This window comes from Centrocercus urophasianus, unplaced genomic scaffold, assembly GCF_019232065.1.
Source record: "Centrocercus urophasianus isolate 14NV4802_14NV808 unplaced genomic scaffold, USGS_Curo_1.0 seq_30, whole genome shotgun sequence".
In the NCBI taxonomy this organism is placed as follows: domain Eukaryota; kingdom Metazoa; phylum Chordata; class Aves; order Galliformes; family Phasianidae; genus Centrocercus; species Centrocercus urophasianus.
This window is the reverse complement of record NW_024884867.1, coordinates 5,551,701-5,574,392: the sequence shown is the minus strand read 5'-3', so window position 1 is coordinate 5,574,392 and position 22,692 is coordinate 5,551,701. Positions and strand designations below refer to the sequence as shown.

The 22,692-nt window shown below is 52.1% G+C and overlaps 3 protein-coding genes across 10 annotated transcripts in view; all 3 read left to right on the top strand.

Annotated features, from left to right (window-relative positions):
- KIAA1671 (KIAA1671 ortholog) overlaps window positions 1-12,548 on the top strand; it is a 45,349-nt gene extending 32,801 nt beyond the window's left edge. For 6 of the 8 annotated variants that reach the window (XM_042828641.1, XM_042828642.1, XM_042828640.1 and 3 more), the window contains 7 exons: window positions 5,870-5,988; window positions 8,711-8,966; window positions 9,703-9,877; window positions 10,723-10,850; window positions 10,969-11,099; window positions 11,235-11,318; window positions 11,904-12,548. In XM_042828641.1, the coding sequence (XP_042684575.1) occupies window positions 5,870-5,988; window positions 8,711-8,966; window positions 9,703-9,877; window positions 10,723-10,850; window positions 10,969-11,099; window positions 11,235-11,313 (888 nt within the window). In that variant the 3' untranslated portion in view covers window positions 11,314-11,318; window positions 11,904-12,548. Of the gene's footprint in view, window positions 1-342; window positions 454-2,624; window positions 2,679-5,869; window positions 5,989-8,710; window positions 8,967-9,702; window positions 9,878-10,722; window positions 10,851-10,968; window positions 11,100-11,234; window positions 11,319-11,903 lie in introns of those variants that run through there. The other 2 variants (XM_042828647.1, XM_042828644.1) reach the window with 2 other exon arrangements.
- A 2,453-nt stretch (window positions 12,549-15,001) lies between these two features.
- CRYBB3 (crystallin beta B3) lies at window positions 15,002-16,710 on the top strand. The gene is made up of 6 exons (XM_042829052.1): window positions 15,002-15,006; window positions 15,192-15,271; window positions 15,903-16,021; window positions 16,101-16,233; window positions 16,309-16,451; window positions 16,545-16,710. The coding sequence occupies exons 2-6, from the start codon at window positions 15,197-15,199 to the stop codon at window positions 16,708-16,710; spliced, it is 636 nt and encodes a 211-aa protein (XP_042684986.1). The 5' UTR covers window positions 15,002-15,006; window positions 15,192-15,196.
- Window positions 16,711-19,292: 2,582 nt separating this feature from the next.
- CRYBB2 (crystallin beta B2) lies at window positions 19,293-20,916 on the top strand. The gene is made up of 5 exons (XM_042829151.1): window positions 19,293-19,346; window positions 19,683-19,801; window positions 19,976-20,108; window positions 20,397-20,539; window positions 20,748-20,916. The coding sequence occupies exons 1-5, from the start codon at window positions 19,293-19,295 to the stop codon at window positions 20,914-20,916; spliced, it is 618 nt and encodes a 205-aa protein (XP_042685085.1).
- Window positions 20,917-22,692: the final 1,776 nt, after the last annotated feature.

Sequence of the window (22,692 nt, the reverse complement as noted above, 5' to 3'; positions counted from 1 at the left end):
TGATTTTTCTGAGCACCGTTGCTACTTTGTCATGGGATAGAAGCTGAGAGACCCAGGTGAATGAGGAGGGCTCCAATTTTGTTTACTCACTGTAAGCTGCACAGACACGAGAAGCCCCAGTGTGAGGGCAGTGAGGCCCTGGCAGTGCTGCCCAGAGCTGTGGTGCCCCATCCCTGGAGGTGCCCGAGGCCATGCATGGGCAGCCTGAGCTGGGGGCAGCCAGCACACGGCAGGGCTGGGGGATCTCTGAGCTCCCCTCCAACCTCAACAACCCCCATTCTGTGACATGTGCTTGAGGGCTGTTCATCAGGGATCCAAGGCAAAGCCACATTCCTGGGGCAGGTGTGGCATCAGGCAATGGGGCCGTTTCCAGCATTGCTTTTATCAGCTCTGCTGCTTTTTTGGCCCAGCTTTCTGCTAATCTCCTTTTTGGCTGCGCTGGAATATTGTCAGGTGAGCACAAAAGAATGAGGAGGAAAATATTTGGTAACCATTGTTACACTGTTAGCATGGTGACATTTGTATTGAAGTTGATACATTGGATTTATTAGAACCACCCGAACGCAAAACTTGTTTAAACAAGTGAAATGGATGGGACTGCAAAATGGGAATGGGGAACCTGCAGAGGGCAACTGTGCTTCTTGCTCTGCAGAGCAGGGAGCCCTGGGGTGTGGGGTCACCTTTCCAGCAAACTTGCTGAAGGCAGCAGCGGAGCTGCCATTCTTTTGGCACATGCTTGGCTTTGTGCATGCATTTAGCTCAGCTTGTGAGCAGCTCCTGTGCTCCAACTTAAGGTCACTCAGCCCTTGTATGAGTGGGGAGTTGGTGCTGTTGTGCTCTTCAATGTGCCACTGCAGTGGGATTGAAACTGGGTGATGTTTGAGGCCCCTTCCAACTCAAAGCATTCTGTGATTCTAAGTTCTTAAATGAGGGCAAGCTGGCAAGTAGGCTCCTTATTTAGTATTATGTCGCTCCTGCAAGCTTTGCATCTGGGAAAGGGCTTGTGGATAAATCACCACCATGCTTCTGGGCTGTGCAGGAGGCTCTTGGGCACTGAGAGAACTGTCAGCACTGGAAAGGAGTTGGTGTAGTTGGTTATTTCCTTGCTGGAGGTCATAAAAGTTGAACACTTCAGAAGCCTGGGGATTACATCATTGATGTGCCATCATATAAAACCTGTGGTTAATACCCTCAGTTCCTTAGCTATGCCTTTGTGCTGCTGTAAAAGTATGGCAATTTTTTTCTTTCGTATTCTGGAGAGCATTCATCTGCACCAAACACTTTGGTTTTACCCGAGGTCCTGTGCCCTGAGTATCCTTCAGCAAAAGAACCAAATGCGTGCTGGCATTCTTATTCTGAGCTCTACTGTTTTGCTATAGACCTATTTGGCCTCAGTATTCCCTGGAAACCCAACAAATCGTTCTCAAAAATACTTTGTGTCCTGTCCATTTATTGTTCAATTTGCAGACAGCTATTGTGGCAGCGAGAAGGAAGTTGTAGGAAGTGGGCTTTCAGAAAGGAGTGTTTGTGTAGCTTGGGGCTCGGGGGAGGAGGAGAGCTGTTCTGTTTAATTAACGAAGATACGAGGGCCAGCTCATGCTTTTTCATTCTTAATAACTTCTCTTCGGTTTAATGGGCCATGAATGTGGCTGGCAGCGCAAATGAGGGCCATGCAACCACAGCGGTGGGTGCTGAGCTGAGTGCCTCTGTTGTTCCCGACTTGTTTTGACAGTAATAATCACTTCAGCTCAGCTCTCTGGTGTTCCTCAGGCTTGTTGCAAGGAGATGATGCAAGCAGCTTCTAGGTTGTATGGAATTTTTGTTTAAACGAGCGGTGCACCATTTCCAGATATTCATTTGCTGGCAGGAAATCCCACTGCTCTGTGTGCATCTTAAATCCTGGACTTCAAACTGGGGAGCCCTATTTCCCAAGATTGTTTGTTTGAGGCTTAAAATTGCCTCTTGCTTGGAAAAGCCTTAACTGTACAGCAGAGCTGTGAGATAACAGCATTCCAAGTGGGAGGTGTTGATTTCAAGCATGCAGCTTGTCAAAAAAAAGCAAATAGATTCACTTCCTACCATAACAGCATCAAATCAGTGTGCTCCAGCTCGTCCCTTGCAGTGCTGGAGCCTTGTGCAGAGACCACGTGGTGGGTGGTGGTGAGTTCACAGCGAGTCCCAGCAGCTCTATTTTCAGGGCACAGAGCATGACAAACTCCAAATCGCCTTGGGAATCCTTAGTGGAAGGAGTGATGGATTGCAGTTGTGCAGAAGCTGTGGCTAGAAATCGTTGCGCAGGGTCACAGGGGTCCTTTGCAAAGCTCTGGATGGGGGCCATGGAAAGCTGGGACTGCCCTGTGCAGGGATGCAAAGACTCTGAGACAGATTCATCCCATCACTTCTGTCAATACTCCAGCCTTTCTTTGAGGATTTTCCATTGCTTGGCAGCGTTTGGGGCTGAGGAGGGCAGCTCTGCGTATCCATGCACGCGGGTGGAGTTGGAGCTCCTTCAGCTTCTTGGAGAGAAAACTGCAGTTCCTGGAACTGCTATCTGTGGCCACAGGGCCGGGTGGGGCGGGCGGCAGCGGGTGCTGCTCCATGGGACCCAGTGCCCCACGGCACCGAGCCTGGTCCCAGCCATGACCTTCTCCCTGTGGGCAGCACTCATCCGCCGGATAGTAAGTAGCCATGGCATCCCTCTGCACTGCTGCTCCGGTGCTTTGGAAGTGAAAATATCCAGGTTGCAGAATTGCAGGATGGCTTAAGTTGCAGGGGAGCTTAGAGATCACCCAGTCCAACCTCCTGCTTTGGCTTGGGTGCCAACCACCAGCTCACGCCGCCCAGGGCCCCATCCCATCCTTCCTTCCCCCAGTCCCATCCCGTCCAATATTGCATAGTTTCTAAGGCCAACCAGTGCTTTTATTTTGTTTTCTTTTAATGTATTTTATCAGTGTGTGTGTGTGTGTATGTGTGTGTAAATATACACCCAAAAAAACCTTTCAAGAGGCTGGCAAAACTTTCCTGTGAATTTTGTGCTGGTAGAGTGGATGGTCCAAACTCCATTCCTTTGTGCAGTTATCTATTCAGATTCACTCTTCCAGCAGAGTTTAGCTTCTCCTGTTTGCACGTCAAGCTGCAGGGTGTCATTTGGCTGTCTGATGTCTCAGTCTCTTTAGCAAACAAAGATTATTTTTGAAGCTGTCTGTGCAGATTCTACCTTGTGAGATCTCTGTCAACTGCTGCTCCTCGTGCGCCAAGTCTTTATTTCACAGCAGTGCAAAAGAGTTCTTCACATAAATATATGCGTTCATTCTCAGTTATGGTAAATTTTTGCACTGGCAGGAGCAATATTGTGTGCACATCATTTTCAGGAACTGGAAATTGCAGGGATAATCAATCCTGGATTATTGCCAAAGCAGCTTCATTCCAAGAGAGTCCTGAAAGAGCTTTAATCATAACTTCTGCTTGTAGATGGAGTAGAGCGAATTGTGAGTCAGTGTCCGACTCTGCTGTTCTGCTCCATCTGAAAATTGCGTTGTGTTTATCATGGCTACTGTTGGTGGAATGATTAAATTGATCCAATCATGGGGAATTACTGCATTTGAGTACTGGATGGAGAGTGGTGTTTGACTGGGGACACCTTGTGTGCTTTCTGTGACGGTAAGTAAGGGAATTCTTCACTTGGGTTTATGTTGCGTGTGAAGAAGAGACCAGAGCCCTTTTTTTTAATTGCCTTTTCCTTTTGAAATGCCTCTTTTTGTGGATGATGCTCTGTTTCTTGAGGTCCTTTTAGTGTCTGGCTCTGGTTGTGCACGCTTTGACCTTTTGAGCTCGTTCTGCTCCGAGGGATAAAACAAAGAAGGAACGGGCCACCTGCACAACTTCAACACGTTAATAATTATCTCACATGAAAAACAAACCAACCCTGTCCAGCACAGGTCTGTTCTGCTGGGCTGTTTGTTCTGCTGTGTCTGTGTGAGTGAATGGCACGGGGCACTGTGAGCTGTGTGATGGACTGGGCTGGTGGCAGACCCAAAGAGCATCACTTGTGCATCCAGGAGTGCTGTGTTATGTTCCCTATGCTGTCGTGTTTTAAAGCTTTTGGTGCTGTTTCCATTCATGCTCTTTGTCAGGAGCGCTGAGCTGTTCCAGGGGAAATGGTAATGCCAGCAGAAGCAAATGTATCTGTATGATCTAATTTGGAATCACTCCTGTGTAAAAGCATTTCAGCCATGAACCAATACACACGTAGAGCTCTGAGAGAACCTTCAGTTGAGCAGCACAGTTCTGTCTGAATGCCTTTCCTGCTGCTGCTGGGGTGGTGCTATTATCTGGGCTGTGCATGTTTTCTCCTTACAGCCACCATTTTAGTGATAACACAGTGGTTTTTATAAACAGTGGGCAATGTGTGCCCTGAGGGCTCATGTCTGTTAGGGGAGTGTTGGTTCTGCCCCACACAGGGCCTGCAAGGAGAGTTTGTAGGAACCCAACCACGTGCCCGTGCCAAGGGAGAGGAAACGCTGTGTGGTTTCTAAGAGCAACAAGGCAATTTCTTCTGCCAGACATCTGAGTGCCAGGGGAAGCACCTTGCTGCAGGTGGGGATGGATGGAAAAGTGGAGGAGTTCAGCTTGCATCTGTCCATCCATGGGCATGTGGAGAAATGGAGGTTAAGAATTACACTCAATGAGCTGTGAGACGTGGGGACATCTGAAAGCAGGGAATTTTGTGTAACTCCCCAAATGGGCACCTTGAGTTTTGCAGGCTGAGAATTGTCTGGCAATGGTGCTTTTTAATATTGGAACAAGTAGCTGAGCCTTTTATTTCCTTATTTCACTTGGTGTTAAAACAGACCACTTTGTCAGCAGCAAATAGCAGCGGTAGGACTAGAAAATGGCAATTGCTGATGGTACACTTGATGGAATAAGGAAAAAAAAAGATGCAGGCATTTGCTCCCAAAGATGCAAGCATTATAGAACTTCTTGAGTAGCTCCTGCCTGTGTTGCTTAGCTATCCTGAATCGTCAGCCTCAGAGCAGCATTCTTCAGATTGACAGAAGTGATGGCACAAGAAACCACACGGCTGGTATGGCACCAAGAGCTGTGTTTGTGTCCAAGCAGGGCAACGGGTGCGTTTGGGTAACTCTACTTCAGTGCTCATCTCCATGCAGATGCAAAGCAAAAGGTACAGCACTGCTACGTTTTGGTGCACAGGAACATCAGTCTGCTGCAAATCGAAGGTGCCAGCAGCAGCAGCTGGCCCACTTCTGTCCCCAAAAGGTCCTCGGATGCACTGATCCCCTTTTTATTTCATGCATCTCCTGCCTTCATCAGATAATCCCTTGAGGTATGAAAGGTCAAAGTGGAACGCAGCGAAGGAAAAACGACCCACCAACATTGCAATCTGCCCTACTTTCTGTGCTGTATTTAAACTTTCCAGTAACAACCATCCATTTGCCAAGGGCTTTCTAGTGTCTGGCCTTCTGCTTATTTATTTATTGATGATTTTTATTTTGAAGGTCTTCCAAAGGAAGTGTTCGAAAATGAAAGCGCTTTTTAAAGCTAGCAAGCTTTAAACATCAGTGGAGCTGACGTTTCCCCTGTGTGCTTGGGGGGCTCTGTGCAGAACTCCTGTTGTTGCATGGGTGAGATAAGAGTTGCTAAAACAAACTAGCTGGTTTCTACCTTTAGAATGGGTTGTTTGGCCAGGAAATCGGTGCTCATGTTGTAGAGAGCTGTGGTTTGGAGCTCACAGCCTTTTTTCTACCTTCAAGTGGAATCAATCGATTCAAAACCACAGCAGGAAATAAAACCGAAGCCATTCAGCCTAGGGATGAAGGAATAATGGTGGGTTTCATTTGCTCTGTTGCAGGACCAGCTGAAGCAATGCTTCACAAGACAGCCCCCTGAAGCCAAGGACACAGACACGTTGGTGCAGGAGCCCGACAGCCAGTATGGCACCTGGAGTGAGCAGCGGCGCAGCGGGGACAGGTGAGCACCGTCCTGCCTGGGCTGCTTCATGAGTAGCACCCATCCTTCTGGTTTTTGCTGCAAACACTCAAGTGTGCTTGTGCACATGTATGGTATTCTGAAGTTGCACCCTCCTGTTGCAGTGGGTGTAAGGTTTCTTTAGTCTGTAGGTGAAGAAATATTTCGCGGGTGTCTGCCAGCAGCAATGAATTTAAGTGCCACCCCCCAGGGAGAAAGCAGTAGCACCACTTTTATAGGCAATGGCAAAAACAGCTTCGACTGGAATAGATCTAACGAGTCTGCTGGTGCATGAAACACACAAGCAGAATGGTATTTTGTAGTGCTAAAATGATAGAAGATATGGGAAAAGTCTATTTTCTCGATGATCGGCTTTGACTAAGGTAGTGTAGTTTTACATTGCATTTGTTTCTTTAGTTGCAATTAGAAATGTATAGTTGCATGTTTAGAAAGTGATTATCTACTTGTGTGATATGTGGGTCCGATGGGTAGAGCTGGGGATGGGCAGAGGTTCTGCTGTAACTGTCCACTTTCTTCCCATCAGGTAGGTAAGGACGTGGTCTGACCATGGTTGGGCAGGCTGTGTGAGCAGTTTTGGGATTTGGTGGGGGCAACCAGCCTATGGCAGGGATTGGGGGAGCTCAGAGGTCCCTTCCAACACAACCATGCTGTGATTCCATGATTCTGTGATCTTTAAGGCCCCTTATAACCCAACCATGCTGTGATTCCATGACTCTGATCTTTAAGGCCCCTTCCAACCCAGCCATTCTGTGATTCTGTCCTGCTCAAGCCAATGTTTTCTCTGCTCAAGATAATGTGGAAATAGCATTTTTCCTGCTCTTTTTTGATGCTGTTTCGTTGAACTCTTACAGGTATTAATATCAATTCTACTTCGTGTATTTTACACTTGAGAACTCTGAGTTATAAATATATATATATATAAATATTATCGCATATGAAGTCAAGGGGAGCTTTCAGCTGACAGAGTGACATGCCAGCATCCAGCTTTTCTGTAAAATGAACTGTGATTTTAGTACCTTGTAGGTGTTTTTGGAAATCAGTTTCTTAACCAAGGTGCTTCTCTCAGCTCCTGAAGAGACAGCTATTTCACACTTGAAGGATTAGAAAAGCAGCAGAGAAACTGTTTGGTTTATTAAAGTATTGAACTCTCCGTCCTCACATCCTGGCATTTTGTTTCCTCTGTAGCAAATGTTTAGTTTTTAATTCCTGTACCGTGTAACGATGCCTACAGCTCTGCTTGAAGCTTCCACCTTCTGGCATTTTCCAGTACTGGAGCCACGAAGGGGATCATTTTATCCCCCTTAGGAGCATTTCATTGATGCATCTGCGTATGAACTCATTTTCTCTGAGAGGAAGGGAATTTCAAAATAAACCATGACTACATGGCAACAGGATATACATGGCCCTGCTGCTCAATGAGCTGCTTGGAGGGGGAGGAAGGATCATTGTCACCCAGGGCTGAGTCACTGTGGAGCAGGCATTGGGGCTGCTTTGGGCTCGCTGCAAAAAGCTGCTTGGAATGGAGGGACATGGTTGGACTTGGAGGCAGGAATTGGGTTCCTGATTAGCCTATCTACAAGATAGTGCTATTTTCTCAAGCAGTCGAGTGAGCATTTCCAAACTGATGTCATAGAAAATCCTCGGTTACAGATTGAAACAGACTTCATAAGGAAAAACAATTAACTTTTATGGGAAGTGGCTTTTTTAGATCGCACGCAAAAGATCTTCATAGAGGGAGTATTTGCAAGTGTTGGTAATGTACTCAAAGCAGTATATCTGGGTATATTCATAAAATGTGAAATCTTAATCAAGCAGTAGAAAAAGATACGTAATGCCTCTCCGTAATGGGAGCTGGAAGCATACTTTACATTACAGTATTTGACCATTGTTCTGAAGGAAATTTTTCCCCTAATTTGCTAATCAGCTGGAGGAGCCCACTGTGCAGAACTGATGGTGCTGTTTCTCCTTGCTGTGCTGCAGTGTGTGATGGAACTGTGCAAGGAGAGCCCGTAGGAGAGGGGATGAATTAGAAACCACCAAGCAGCGCAGGTTCAGTGAGAGGAGCTGTGTTTCTCCTTGCATTCTCCCATGGATTTTCAGGGTGAGCTCTGCACTGAGCTGCACCAGCTGAGGTGCTGGGCTGCCAAAGGGGAGAGGCTTTGTGGAGGTGTGAGATCAGGGAGGGTCCTTTAACACAGCTCTCATGCATTTCTGTGAGAGGTGTTATGTCTCCGGATTGCATCTCCTTTTCTCTACATTATTCTGTATTTCAGTGGATATTTAGATCCACTAATGCTGCAGATAGCAAATACCATTTGAGGTAAAGAATGCCAGACCAAGCTTTCCCCTGGAGCTCATTAGTACCGTTCCTTAATTATCTCAGGGCCCACTGCTGGAGGAGGGAAGCAGCATTCACCACCCACGGGCTGGAACGCTCTGTGCAGCATTCCCTGTGCCAGGCTGGAAATTATCTCACGTCCCAGTGGTTGGTGGTGGTGGCTGTTCAGCAGGGGCTCCTGAGTGCTTCCCTTCCAGGATTTCCATGGCCTTGGTCCGTCTCACACACTGTGGTCTATTGTTCAAAAAGTGTGTTTGGATTCCTGTGTGTTAGGTTACCTCGTGACTGTTAATGTGTGATGCAGAGTATCCTCGCCTGTGTTTGTTCACCCTGAAGTCTCATAGATTTCATTTTCTTCACCCACAGCTTTGTGCCTGAATCTCCTTCATCAGAAAATGATGTCATTTCCACGAGAAAGCAGCCACCGAACAGCCAGCCATCATCCCTGTCCTCTCAAACAGAGCCCACCTCCCTGGCTGACCGCTGTGACTTCTCTAAAGACCAAAGGAGCACAAGTCTGGACCGATCCAGCACTGACATAGACTCTACGGATGGGACTGAGTTACCTCCTCCAGGAGATGCTTATCCTGATGGAAAGACCACTGACTTCTCCTTCATTGATGTAAGCTATTGTGAGGAAAAGGCAAGCTCTCCTTCTCCGTTAGCTGTACTGCTGCCAGCACCAGCCACCACAAAGCATTCCCTTCTGCAGACTTTCCCCTCTGTCTTCTGCCTTTTCTTTATCGTAGTGAATTTTTCCAGCTAACTTCTCATTTGGAAAAGGCTAAGGGTGAAGGCTATAGCTAAAGATGTTTATTAATAACTTTCTTATGGATCGAGGAGGTAATTCTTTTTTTCAGTACCATGCTGCTTCGCTTGTGGTCTACTTGTTGCTGGTAAGCCAGCGTGGAAGTTCAATGGATGGCAATCTGTCATCACGTTAAATTAAATTACAGCCCTCAGCTACACCAGGACTTGGTCTAGTTGTCCTTTTTAGATCCCAGTCTCCCTCTTGGCCATCAGCTGTTACTAGCTAGCAAGGCCCGCATTCACAAAGCACTTCAGCAACCCAAATCCCGTTTATTAATTCATTTAGTGAAACTAATTCATGCAGATCAGATGTCCACAGCCAAGAGAGATCAAAGGCCCAGCGTTGCACCCAGTTAGCCACAATGCAGCATCTCCTCATCATTAATTCTCTTTAATATAGCTTCCTGCAAGAAGAGTAACGATCAGGCAAATATATATCGTTTAGTTGAACTGTAGGGTTTGGTGCAAATGGGGTGGGGAGCCGTTATGCAGGGGGTGGCTTTTATTTTCAGTCTGGTTGAGAAGAAGGGGTTTGTTTCTTTTTATAGCAAACCACTGTTCTGGACTCCAGTGCCCTGAAAAACCGTGTGCAGCTCAGCAAGAAGAGACGCCATCGGGCTCCTCTTTCCCACTCTCTGAGGAGAAGCAGAGGGCTGGAGTATGAAAACAGATTTTCGTTGACGGAAGAATCGGGCAGTGCGTGGATGTTCAAAGATTCCACAGGTATCCCTCAGCTGTCTGAAATAACGAGGTGTAATCAACTTGGTTGCAAGGGCAGCAGTTTCTCAATGTTGGAATGCACCCGGAGTTGCACTGTAGTCTAGCAGTAGCTTCTTCCTGCCACCTCTGGGCCATCCTCTGAATTGAGCCTTCCCCTCCGTTCCTTGGAGCCTGGAGGGTGCTCTGCTGCTGTGAGCTACCAAAGACTGAAGTGGAGGAGAGCTTCCATCTCCGTTAGTTCTGGCAGCTGGAATAAGACAAGCTTGTTTGTGGAGAAAATAATGAGTGAAGGGGTTGTGGAGCCATTGCAGTCCAAAGGGACCCCCAAAGGCCATCTGCTCCCACTGCCTGCAGTGCACAGGGACACCCACAGCTCCAGCAGTGCTCACAGCCCCGTGCCCTGAGCGTGGCTGTGTGCAGGGATGGGGCAGCACCAGCTCTCTGGGCACCCTGTGCAGTGCCTCACTGCCCTCAGTGTCAAAACTTCTTCCGAATATCCTTCTCAAATCTCCCCTCTTTAAGTCTGAAATCATTTCCCCTTGTCCTTTCCCTGCTGAAGAGTCCATCCCCTTCTTTTTCACAGCCCCTTTAGATACTGAAGGGCCACTCTCAGGTCTCCACAAAGCAACATTCATTAACTGAGGAGTACCTTTGGTTCCCTTCTGTCAGCCAGCAAGAAATCTTTCTGTTGCTGAGTGTTCAGGGTGATTGTTGCTCCATTGGAGCACTGAACTCATTACAGTGGTGCATTACTATTATTAATACATTTTTGAACAGCAGAGTTCTAGAACAACTTAGAGGTGGAAAGCTTGCTGAACATACATATTTTCTTTTAAACAATTGATTAGAAGAGAAGAAACCTATGCAACAAGAGGATTCTGATGAGGAAGAAAGGACACTGCGTTCTGGGAGATTGTCTGCTATGCAAGGTCAGAGGCTTCCCATATTTCCAGGAATGGACCACTCTGTTCTCAAGGTGAGTGAAGGCACAGTTTGTTGGATCATTTCTGTTTATAAACGTGTGATGGGTTTTGCATTGCACAGCCTTCCTGCTGCCTTAAGAAGGACCCCTGTTCTTTATTTTCACTTTTTAGGCCCAGCTGCGGAAAAGACACGAATCTGAGAGTCCTGGTGAGCCAAGTTCTGCTCAGCCGTTCAAATCCCCTAAACCACAGCTTGGAACTGGTAGCAGAATACTGCCCTCCAGTGTAGAGAAGGAGGAAAGGTGAGAGACTTCCACAAGAGTCAAAAAGGTGCAAGGAGGGCTCCTGAGGCTCGAGAAAATTGTGTAATTCTTTTTTTTTTTGGTTTGTTTCATTGATGAATTTTCATTATTAAAGAGTGTGTTTTTATATCCTAGGTCAGAGGAAAAATCTCCTCAGTGGCTTAAGGAGCTGAAATCAAAGAAGAGACAGAGCCATTATGAGAATCAGGTTTGATAAAGGTATCTTCTGATGCTGAAAGTGGGGCTTTGCTAAATGAAAGCACGCAAAGACAAGAGAGACATGGAAAATATTTCCTTAATGTGTCAGTATAGCAGCTGTGTAAGTGTAAATATTAAAGTAGACTGCATTCCTGGACACGTTTATTTACACTCATTCTCTGCAGTCGGTTTTGCCTTGACACCTCTCAGCCCATTTGTGCTGCCATTCCCTGGTGCTTCTGTTTGACCAGCAGCAAGGCAGCCACTGGGCTTGGATGACCTTAGAGGTCTTTTCCAACCTTTATGGTTCCATGATTATGATTGTATGAAGTGAGACTTGTACACAATATGAGCGTGCTGATTTTCAGCAGCATGCTGGGCAGCTCTTGGATGTTCAGTGCGTTGAACAGGACAAGACCACGATGACACTGCACCAGTAAACAGACATTTGTGGGTCTTTGCTACTGCAGATGCTAAAAGGTGCTTCACTGCTGTTGTGGTTGGACCAGATGATCTTAGTAGTCTTTTCCAACCTATATTCTATGATATTCCTTGACCATTCATTCATTTACTTCAGCAATTTCTGTCTTGTTTTTTCCTTTTCAGATAGTGATTCTAGCTAGAAGATAAAGAAGTTTAACAGAAGCCTTAACTCATCTGAACTTAAAATTCACACATCATGTTGCTGCTGTTTGCTTCCTGCCTCAACTGCTATGTGCATGGTGCCTTCCTGTTTTGTGGAGAAAGCTGCTTAATATTCATAGTCAAATACAAAGCTGTATCTTTCTGGATGTGGGAGGATGGTCACTTTAGAGCTACCTGGAAGAAGAACCAGTGGTTCATAGCACTGACTTTCAGAAAGATTGTCGTGTTTGATGTAGGAGTGCTGTGCACTGGAGAAGTCCCCTCGCTGTAGAACAAAGACTTCATTCCTACCTGGATGCTCAGCACCTGAGAAGTCTGACTTCTGGTAGATGGGTGTGAGGCTGGGCTTTGTGTTTGTTTATGAACATCAGGATTTTAATCACATTTATCTTTTTTGGGGGGGGTTGAAAAAAAAAAAATAATAGCTCCTATTGAGAAGGAAGTTTGTGGAATGTGAGAGTGGAAGAACAAATGATGTTTACTGCCATACTGAAAAAGGAAACTTGATGATTTTTTTTGTACAATGTATTTTTGATTGGCTTCTACTTCCGTGTGCTCTGCTGATCCGGCAGATGGATCTCTTTTTTTTTTCTTTTTTTTTTAGATGAACAAATTGTTAATTTTGGGTCACCCTTGAAGTGGTGCATTCAGTGTTTTGTCAGCATGTGGGATAATTGCTTCATCGGAATGTCTTTCCTACAAAAAAGGATCAAGCAATAACGTCAACCAGTTCTCTTTAAAAAGATATATATACATATATACATATATATATATATATAAAAAAAGAATGTAAATACTGTTTTTTTATAACAAAAAAAAAAGGAAGACAAGAGGGAGGATGTTCTACTCATATCAGGGTTCCAGTCGATTGTCGAACGTCACTTTCACGGCAGTTTGGATGATCCCACTTCATGTTTTTATCCATTGATCTGTAAATACCCGTTTTAAGTTCTGTTTTTATGCCGACTGTGTGGGACGGCCTGAAGGTGAGCTGCGGGCTCAGATGATTTCCTTGTCCTTCTATTGCTAAGGCTGAGGTTCCAGCAGCCGCACCCCTGGCCTCAGGCGTAAGGCAGCTCTCAGGCTGCCGCTGGGTCCCCGATGCGGTTTGGAATGCAGGTTTGGCTGTCAGGCACGATGGCCCTTCGGGGCACACCTGATCCTTTCCCCCATGAAGTGCTCTTTTCAGCAGCCCGTAGGAGGAGCCGCCTGTTGCTTCGGCCCCGCTGCCGGGCGCCCTTTGCTCCTGCAGACGCAGCCACCAGCACTGAACTTTTTCTCCTTTTCTCCTTCACCATCCCAGCTCCTCAGAAGGCTCCCATTCCGCCGGGGCTCCCACAGCAGTGCTGCTGCCTGCCGAGCCCCTCGCTGCCAAACCCGTGTGCCACTGCTCCTCCTGGAGGAGCCGCCCTGCTCGTGGGCACGGCAGCACGCAGGGCCCATCTGCACGTCTGCCCAGCTCCGCTTGCAGTAGCGGCTCCTCGCACTTCATCAGCACGGCTCTCTAATTAAAACCCTTCCTTGCTGCCGTGCCCCATTGCACACCGTTGCCCCCGTCCCATCGGAAGCCTCTTCCACCTCCCAACTCGCCACCTGACCTTCCAGCCCCGAGCTGTGGATGTCTGCTCAAATGGGGTCAACCACAAGAGCTGCCCGTAGCCGATTCTCAACAAATTGCACGTTTTCTTCCCTTCTTGTTGGATCGTGGTGGAAAAGGCAGATCTGAGGCCAGCTTTGTGCGCACGGCTGTTGGAATTTTTCAGGCAGCGTTCACCAGCTCAGTCCCACTTTAAAAAAGATCTAGAAATCAGGTAAATTCCCCCTGCTTACCAGAACACTTAGGCAGGCTTAATTCAGCAGGCTGACGGCGTTGCGTTAGCGCTCATTGGAGAGCTGGCTGCTCTATGGTCTGACAGATGAAGGCAGAGATTCTTTGCCCACAGCCTTGGCTCTGTGTTTGGGGAACAAATGCGTATGCATTTCCACGTCTGCTTGGACAATGCACTGAAACTTACTGTATTTAGTAGTTCAACCTACTACTGAGAAATGTTTAATGCTTACATGTCTAATTAAAAAGCATCTTTAGAATGGTGTTGAATGGGAAAGTGTCTTTTCTGCTCTATTTCTTTATATTGTATAAGAGTTGAATATCCCTACTTCCTTCTCTGCAGGTTCTCACTGTAATAAAAGATCTGTGAACATGTTCCTATGTGATAAATGGCAGAACAGACTGTAATGCACTTTACATACACGTTTATTTTCTTCACACGCTTCTGTTGCCACGTGCTGTGTTTGCTGTTCAGGTGAGGTGGGAACGTGCCCTTAAAGCGGTGCGTTCATCAGCTCTGTGTTAATTAGAGACACCTAATGAGTCAGTTGAGCTGTGGTGTGATCCCAGGGCAGGCTCCCTTACCCCACCGTGGTCCCATTGGGGGTGAGCCAGTCTCTGCCTTGGGAGGGAACCATGGTGTGCGTTCTGCGCTGCCTCAGCTGAGCACAAGTGTTGGGAAGGAGGAGCAAGCGGTTTCTCTCATGGATTTGACCTCTTTGATCAGGAGCAGATCAGCAGTGGTCGCTTTTTCTTCATCCTCGTGAATTACAGAGGGGGGAAAAGGTGGGATTCTAGGGAGGACGTGGCTTTGGGGGCAGGAGCAAGGCTGTGAGATGGGTTTGGGGATCTGCTTGCCTTCGCCCTTGCCTCCATGCCGTGAGCAGCCCCCAGCAGCTTCAGTGCCCTGCACGGTGTTGCTTGTGCTCTGCCCCAGCCCTGCCCTTTGCTGCTGATGGGAGAGTTTTCCAGAGCTCCTGGCAAGAAGCTCCGTGAACGTGCTGACGCCGATTTCGACGTTAATCTGCGGCACATTTTTAAGGGGCGGCCGGGAGAAATCCCAACGCTGCTCCCATGCAGCGCCGCGCGCCCGCCCTATTGAGATGAAATCTCACGGATGGAATCAAGCGGACGCGGCTGCTGCATCAGCATCCGAGCAAAGTGCTGCCCTGGGCAGACGCAGCCCATAAATAGCGCGGCCGCAGCAGGGCATCGCCGCGGGACACAGCAAGAGAGGTGTGCGGCGCAGCCGGGCCGGGGCGAGGAGCGGCGCTGCGGGGTGTCGTTAACCGCAATTAACCAGAACGGCACGCGTGGGGCTTGCTTGGATCCCTCTCCTATTAACCCTGTAGCAGTGGGGAGGGTCAGGTGCCTCACCTGAAGCCGATGCTGCGTTAACGGCCGCGATTTGGGTTTTCCAGGCACGATGACCGAGCAGCAGAGTCCCCCCGAGCAGATGGTGACTGGGGAGGGCGCTGGTGAGCGCGGTGGCAATTATAAGGTATGCGGGATGGTGGTGACACGCTGCCTGTGCGTGTGGTTGGTCACTGGTGTCACCAGCACCCGAGTGCTACGTGGTGAAGCCCCTGGCTGCGCCGGTGCCATCAGAGCCACCAGCAGCAGCTGTGTCCCGTTGTGTTTGTCACCTCCCCGTGATTTTTCCTCTTGGGCTGCAGTGCATGCAGCTCCAGGAGATGGAGCACTGCTGCGGCTCTCTGCTCGGGTGGTGATGAACTGCTGTTTGTGGGTTTGGGCTGAGGGATGTGGGTGTCACCTCTATCCTGCGTGCCACCCCGTGACCCAGACCGGGGCTTGCAGCTGGGACCCCCCCAGGGTGGGGATCTGCCTCAGCACTGCACAGCAGTCTATGTGAGGCAGTGGGGTTTGAGGTGAAAATACCCAAATATGAGCTCTTTCTCAGGGCTGGAGCATGCCTGGGATGTGGTGGGACTGGTGGGAGCCAGCACTGGGCCACGGATCTACCATCAGTGGAGCGCTGTCCCCGGCATGGGGATGTGGTGCTAACATCCGTGGGGTCTGGCGGGCTCTGAGACTGAGTGCTCAGCTCAGCTCTGTGCTGGCACAAGATGTGCAGCCACCCACAGCAGCTGGTGCTGTTTCTGCACCCCCAGATCACCATCTATGAGCTGGAGAACTTCCAGGGCCGCAGGTGTGAGTTGAGCGAGGAGCTCCCCAACGTGGTCGAGAAAGCTCTGGAGAAGGTGGGCTCCATCCAGGTGGAGTCCGGCCCGTAAGTTGGGGGTGGGACTGGGATACAGCTGCCCTGGGCCATGTCCCCCTGCGGGGAGTGCTGACGTGCTGCCCTGCAGGTGGCTGGGCTTTGAGCGGCAGGCCTTTGCTGGGGAGCAGTTTGTGCTGGAGAAGGGTGACTACCCGCGCTGGGACTCCTGGTCCAACAGCCACAACAGCGACAGCCTCATGTCCCTCCGCCCCCTCCAGATCGTGAGTAGTGGCAGTGGAGGGCACAGAGGGCTGGAGGGGGTCGTGGGGTTATCCCCTAACCCATGTCCCTTTTAGGACAGCCCTGACCACAAGATCCACCTCTTTGAGAATGCTGGCTACACCGGCCGCAAGATGGAGATCGTGGATGACGACGTGCCCAGCCTGTGGGCCCACGGCTTCCAGGATCGGGTGGCCAGCGTCCGGGCCCTGAACGGAACGTAAGGGTGACAGCGGTGGGACGGGGCAGCTCTCCTGTCCTGGGGACAGCAAATTGTCCCCACGGCCCCGCTGAGCGCTGCCTCCATGCGCAGGTGGGTGGGCTATGAGTACCCGGGGTATCGGGGCCGCCAGCACGTCTTTGAGAAGGGCGAGTACCGGCACTGGAACGAGTGGGATGCCAACCAGCCCCTGATGCAGTCGGTGCGCCGCGTGCGGGACCAGCAGTGGCACCAGCGTGGCTGCTTCGAGAACAGCTGAGCGTCGTGCCGGCCCTGCGATGGGCGGTGGTGCTGCTACCGCCGGTGCCATCGGTTTGGTGTTCTTTGTGCAAAAACCTCAATAAAGCTCTGAGCTGAGGCTGTGGCGCTGCGTGCTCAGGGTGGGAAGCGGGCGCAGCCGGGGCGCACGGAGCGGGTGCAGTGTTACATAAAGGCTGCGGCCGTCCAAAACCAACAGCCCCAGGGCTGCGGCTCGGGGCGCTTGCCAAGGGTTTGTTCCCTTCTCAAAGCCTGGGCCGTGGGAGCGATGCCCCTGAGCACAGTGGGACCAAGGCTGGAGCACGGCTGGGCATGTGGGCAGCTCACATGCTGTGCAGCACCCAGAGTGGGGCTGACCCACGGCTGGACTGTGCCCCATGTATAACCCCCAGGGCATTGCGCAGCCCTCAGCCTCCTGTGCATCCTTCATCCCTGGGGCTGCTCCTGTACCGCACACTGCAGCACTGTTTCACCTCCAGAGCTGTTGCTTCCCAGGCTGATCTCCCCAACACTTCCCCGCAGCCCCTTTCGTTGCAAATGCGTCCTGTGCCATGTGCCATGCTGTGAGCTCAGTGCTGGTGCAGCCACCAGGGATGCCAGGCATGGCATGACCTTGGCTGTGCATGGGGCCCTGGTGCCAACCAGGTGCATGGGGCATCTCCTGCACCCTGTCCTGCTGGTCCTGCTGTGTTGGGATGAGGCTGTCCCGGATGGGGCACGCAGCAGGGCAGAGCCTTGGGGCCAACTGCTGGATCCTGCTGTGAGCCCCAGAATTAGAGGAGGACCCATCCTGACACTTGCGCCCAGGTGGTGGTACTGTGAGCAGCTGCATGGGGCGTGGAAGTAGTGGTGATGTCTGGGACTGGCAGCAGGGATGAGGGATGGATCACAGCTACCTGAGCACCCCACGTGTGCGGTTGTCTGGGACACATGGGGACGTGCTAGTGGGCATGGTGGGGGTGGGTTTGGGTTGGACTGGATAAGGTCTTTACCTACTTTTATGATTCTCTGCTCGGTGCTGCGCCATGTGCCCTCACCCTGGGCTGGGGGGACCCTCGTGGGGGATGGTGATGGCAGCTGGGCACGTGACCACCCTTCACACTGTGTGCCTCTGCCCCTAGCATTGGGGATGGAGAAGGATCCTGCTCTGGATCTGTTGCATCAATGGATCACGCACCAGAGCTGCCAAAAGCCATCCCTGGTGTGAAGCAGTTTCCTGCAGTCCCAGCTCTGTGTGGCCCCATGAGGGTGCTTCCTGAGCCTTATGCTAAGCTCTGATTGTGTGCTGCTGTCCTGTGTGCATCAGGGCGAGTGCTGATGGACATATCCGGGCAGAAGAGCCCCAGGGTCCTTCCATGATGCTGGGGCAGGAGGAGCTGCAGGTGGGGGGCGCAGGCCCTGCAGAACGCTCTGGGAGTGCTGCTCTCCTCTGTGCTGATGCTGTGTGCCACATGGGGCGATGGAGGGGTGTGCTGCTGCGAGGGGCCTCAGAACCGTGAGTCACCAAGGAAAACGGCTTGGTCACAGGAGGGATCCTGCCAGCACCGTGCAGGTGCAGAGCTGCAGGATGCGGCCCAGTGGCGATCCAATGGTGTCTTTGTCCCCGTGTGCCGATGGAACCCACGTTGAGTCACTGCTGGGGCCCCAAAAAGGGTTGGGGCTACAGGAGGACCCCCAGCGCTCACCCCGCTTGGCACAGGGCTGGGGATCCCCTGGCTGGGGATGGGTGCCTCAGGTGCTCCCCGCTCCAGCTCTCCAGTTGGCACTGCGCGAGGAAAGTGCTGACGGCAGCGGTTCGGCGCTCGCGGCGGTTTGTCGGGGGGATCAATTCCCTGGCTCCAAAACTCCTGAAGCAGGGCTGCCGGGCCTTTGTTCGCAAGGGCCGCTCTGGGTCTTGGCATGCGTTCGGCTGATGCATGCAAACTCCAAATCTCCTTGCCAACAAACCCAACAAAGCGGGTGAGGCGAATGTGAAAGCTAATGAAATAACTTCGACTTGGGGTTTCAGGAGACAATGGCCCGGCGGGTCAGCTGACCGAGGTTTTCATTGGGGTTTAATCCAGCATTCTCGCTTTGAATCATGCTCTAGCTATTTGGTAAATAGTCTGGGCATCGTTCTGCTGCGAGGCGGTATAAATTCCACCCCGCGGTCCCAGACCTCCACTGGCTCAGGCGGTACTGGTCTCACTGGTAAGGATTCTCTCTTTTTGTCCTCTCCTTTCTGGGTTTGTTTCCACCCTGTCTTGCAGCTTCTCACCCGGAGCCACGGACCGGGCAACCCAGGGGCAGTGCTGCCCGAAGCTGGGCACTAAGTCAGTCATACAATTTTTGACCAGAACCGCCCCACTTTGTGGCTGTTTGGTGCACAGGGCCCATCCCAGCTCCGCGCTGGGACCCTCACCCCATGGGGAACGGGGCTTTGACCCCCGAGCAGCACAGTGGGGACACAGTCAGGATGGGGCTCAGCGTGGTTCAGCACTGGGTATGGGGTGTGGATGTGGGCATGGAGCGGGGGCCACAAGCACAGTCTGGCAGCCGCTAATGCTGAGCTTCCCCCCGAAGAAGCAGCACGCCCAGCTGAGCATGGCTTCCGAACACCAGATGCCGGCCTCCAAGCAGCAGCCCGCCAGCTCCAAGGTCAGTCTGTGGGGCCAGGACACCCCAAATCCCCTCTGGGCATTCCAACTGCAGCTCCAGTGCTGGGGTGACCATGCGGCTGCTCTGCCCTTTGGGGTCCTCTCTGTGATCAAGGCATTCTAGGGACCCAGGATCAGCTCCCAGTCCCCTGCCATCCCCACAGATGTGATGCACGCTCTCCTGCCGCCCCACTGAACCATGAAATCAGTGCTGAGCTGGCGGCTCATGGGGATGCGCCCTGTTGGCTGTGCCGTGAGGGTGGGGGCCCTATGGTCAGTGCTTATTTTGGGGTCAGCGTGGGCCATGCCCTGCTCTCATGGCCTCATTCTCCTGCAGATTGCGATCTTCGAGCAGGAGAACTTCCAGGGCCGCTGCCATGAGCTCAGTGGTGTCTGCCCCAACCTGAAGGATGCCGGTGTGGACAAAGTGGGCTCCATCCTCGTGCACTCCGGACCGTACGTTGGTGGGGGAGGGGGGTCCTGGGAGAGGGGTACCTGTGTTTGCCTTAGATGGAGGCTGCTCCCCCTGCACTGCAGTGCTTGTTGTGTTTCATAGCATGGAGAAGAGGGGGCATGGCAGGGGGCTCATCGCAGCCCCCCCTTGAAGCCCACCCCTCTGCTCCCTTCCAGCTGGGTGGGCTACGAGCAGGCAAGCTGCAAGGGTGAGCAGTTTGTGTTTGAGAAGGGGGAGTACCCCCGCTGGGACTCCTGGACCAACAGCCGGAGAAGCGACAGCATCACCTCCCTGAGACCCATCAAAGTGGTGAGAGCACCCCGACAGCCACTACCCACCCGCCAGACCAAGGTCTGCAGCCCGATGGCTTCCCCCGCCTTCCCCCGCCCTCCCCAGCCCCACAGGCGGAGGGGCAGCCCTCAGGGACCCCCGGGGGGTGGTTGGGATGGGGAGTGGTGCCCTGAGAGCGGAGGGCGGCTGCTGGGGGGTGCGGCGGGGGGACCCCTTGCCTCAGTTTCCCCACGGCCCCAAGCTTTGCCCCCTGCCCAGCCCTGGGGCTGGCGGTGCTGATCCCCACCTCCGCTCTCCCCGCTGCAGGACAGCCAGGAGCACAAGATTGTGCTGTATGAAAACCCCAGCTTCACCGGCAAGAAAATTGAGATCATTGACGACGACGTGCCCAGCTTCCATGCGCATGGCTACCAGGAGAAGGTCTCCTCCGTGCGGGTGCAGAGTGGCACGTGAGTAGGGGGTGAGGGGAGTGGACGATGCGCCCACGTGGCACTGCGCCGTGGCCATCCTGTGGCCATTGGTTGTGTTGTGGCCATCGGGTCGTGTTGTGGCCATTGGTTGTGTTATGGCCATTGGGTTGGGTTATGGCCAGTGGGTCGTGTTGTGGCCACTGGGCCATGCTGTGGCCATTGAGTCACGCCTCGTGCTTGCCCGCAGGTGGGTGGGCTATCAGTACCCTGGCTACCGAGGCTACCAGTACCTGTTTGAGAAGGGTGACTACAAAGACAGCTCCGAGTTTGGCGCCCAGCACCCCCAGATCCAGTCGGTGCGGCGCATTCGGGACATGCAGTGGCACCAGCGCGGCGCTTACCACCCCTCCAACTGAAGCCCTTGCACTGCCGGGCACAGGGGGCCGAGCGCTGCCCCCATCTGCCGCTGCCCCCAAGGCCTCACCTCCCATCTCCCTCCGTGTGAGTCACACCGCAACCGAATAAAGCTTGGAGTTGCAAAGTCGCTGGTCTGGGCCCTTCCTTGGCGGGCACCCAGTGCTCACCTCCCTGCATGTGGGCCGTGGGGATGGAGACGCTCACATCACCATGGGGTCTGCAGGGTGCATGGCTATGGGTGGGTGTCCAGCATGCACAGCTGTTTAATAAAGCAGTTATTAAGCACTGTTGATGCTTAATAGCATTTCTTAATAACTGCTTTAACCCGTAATAAGCCTCTAATTTAGCATTAACAAAACTAAATAACGGTTTAATCATTTGCACTCTGAGTTGAGCAAATGCAGCTGCTGAGTGCCGGCTCCACTGCTTGGTTCCCCCCTGCAGCATCACCGTGGCTCTGTGTTGCACACATTCAGGGCTGCACTGGGAGCAAGAGGTGCAGGATACAAGGGTGGGTGGCACCGCTGGGTTGAGTGCATCACTTGTACCCAAAATGGGCACCAATGGGGTCTGCTGGAGGCACAGGCACTGCAGCCACATCCCTGTGCATGGGGATGCTCCGCTGCAGGTTTGGCACCAATGCAGCCAAATGGTGGCACCGGGGGCTGTCGGCCTTACAAGTGGGGCTTTGCACCCCTGTGCCCCGCTTCACTACCGGCTCTGGCACGGCTCCACACTGTGCAGCATTAATCATCCACCAAATGCTGCTCGGAAATGTCAGCCCCGCTGTGCATCGTGCTTGGCAGCGCCTCGCTGCGTCGCCTCGGCAGAACCGGCTGCCTGCAGATATCTGTGCCAAGGGAAAAACATCAGAACGATCCCAGCCCTGAGCGTTTCTGCTGGGAGAAATGGGGGGTTTGATGAGCGCGTGGATGCCTCCCATGTGCTGCTGCCACCGCCGCATCCCAGCAGCGGGGTTGGGGCTGTCAGCAGGAAACTGCAGCATCCGGGGGGGGGGGAGAAACGGCACGGTGAGAATGGGGTGAGGAGACACAGGGGGTCTCAAGGGAAGGCAACAACAGCAGGAGGGGAAAATGTGAGTGGGTTGGAGGAGGCACCTCCGTGACCTGACCTGCTGGGGGATTTCCCTTTCACTGCGCTCAGATGGGGCCGGAGGTGACTCAGATGTGGCTGAGGTTGGGTTTTCCACTGTCCTCTGCTCTCATGCCCCCCAGGGTGTAAATAGCACTGTTACACACATCTCAGTGCTGCATGCTAGACCACAGCGCGCTGTGAGAACTGCTTTTCTCTGGCCCTGGCAGGATGGAGAGTACCAATGGGTCCAGCAACACCTGTCTCCCCCAGAGGTTGTCCCTGGGGCTTTGTGGCCTGAAGAGATGCAGCACCACAGCGCAGGCAGGAGCAGGATTGGCCCTGGCTGGGCGCTTTCTCCATGGAGGTGGGCTGCACCCCGCCTGCTGCAGGGCCCATGTGGGAGGAGATGTGATTTCCTGGCTGAGTGCAACACGCTGAGCAAGTGCTTCTGTTATTTTGCACTTGCTCCTGTTCTGACTCACCGTTGCTCATTGGTAACCCTGGCCCCATCACCTGCGACTGCCAAGGGAAGGTACATCCCAGTGCATCTCACTATATCCCATCGCATTCCATTGCATTCCATCTCATTGCATTCCACCCCATCCCACCCCATCTCATCCCATCCCATCCCATCCCACCCCATCCCACCCCATCTCATCCCATCCCATCCCATCCCACCC

Excerpts from the sequence above, each read along its gene's own strand:
- CRYBB3 (XM_042829052.1), top strand. The coding sequence starts at position 15,197 with ATGACCGAGCAGCAGAGTCCCCCCGAGCAGATGGTGACTGGGGAGGGC. Across the intron at positions 16,022-16,100 it reads ATCCAGGTGGAGTCCGGCCC|GTGGCTGGGCTTTGAGCGGC; the intron begins GTAAGTTGGGGG and ends GCTGCCCTGCAG. Across the intron at positions 16,452-16,544 it reads GTCCGGGCCCTGAACGGAAC|GTGGGTGGGCTATGAGTACC; the intron begins GTAAGGGTGACA and ends CTCCATGCGCAG.
- CRYBB2 (XM_042829151.1), top strand. The coding sequence starts at position 19,293 with ATGGCTTCCGAACACCAGATGCCGGCCTCCAAGCAGCAGCCCGCCAGC. Across the intron at positions 19,347-19,682 it reads AGCAGCCCGCCAGCTCCAAG|ATTGCGATCTTCGAGCAGGA; the intron begins GTCAGTCTGTGG and ends ATTCTCCTGCAG. Across the intron at positions 20,109-20,396 it reads CCCTGAGACCCATCAAAGTG|GACAGCCAGGAGCACAAGAT; the intron begins GTGAGAGCACCC and ends TCCCCGCTGCAG.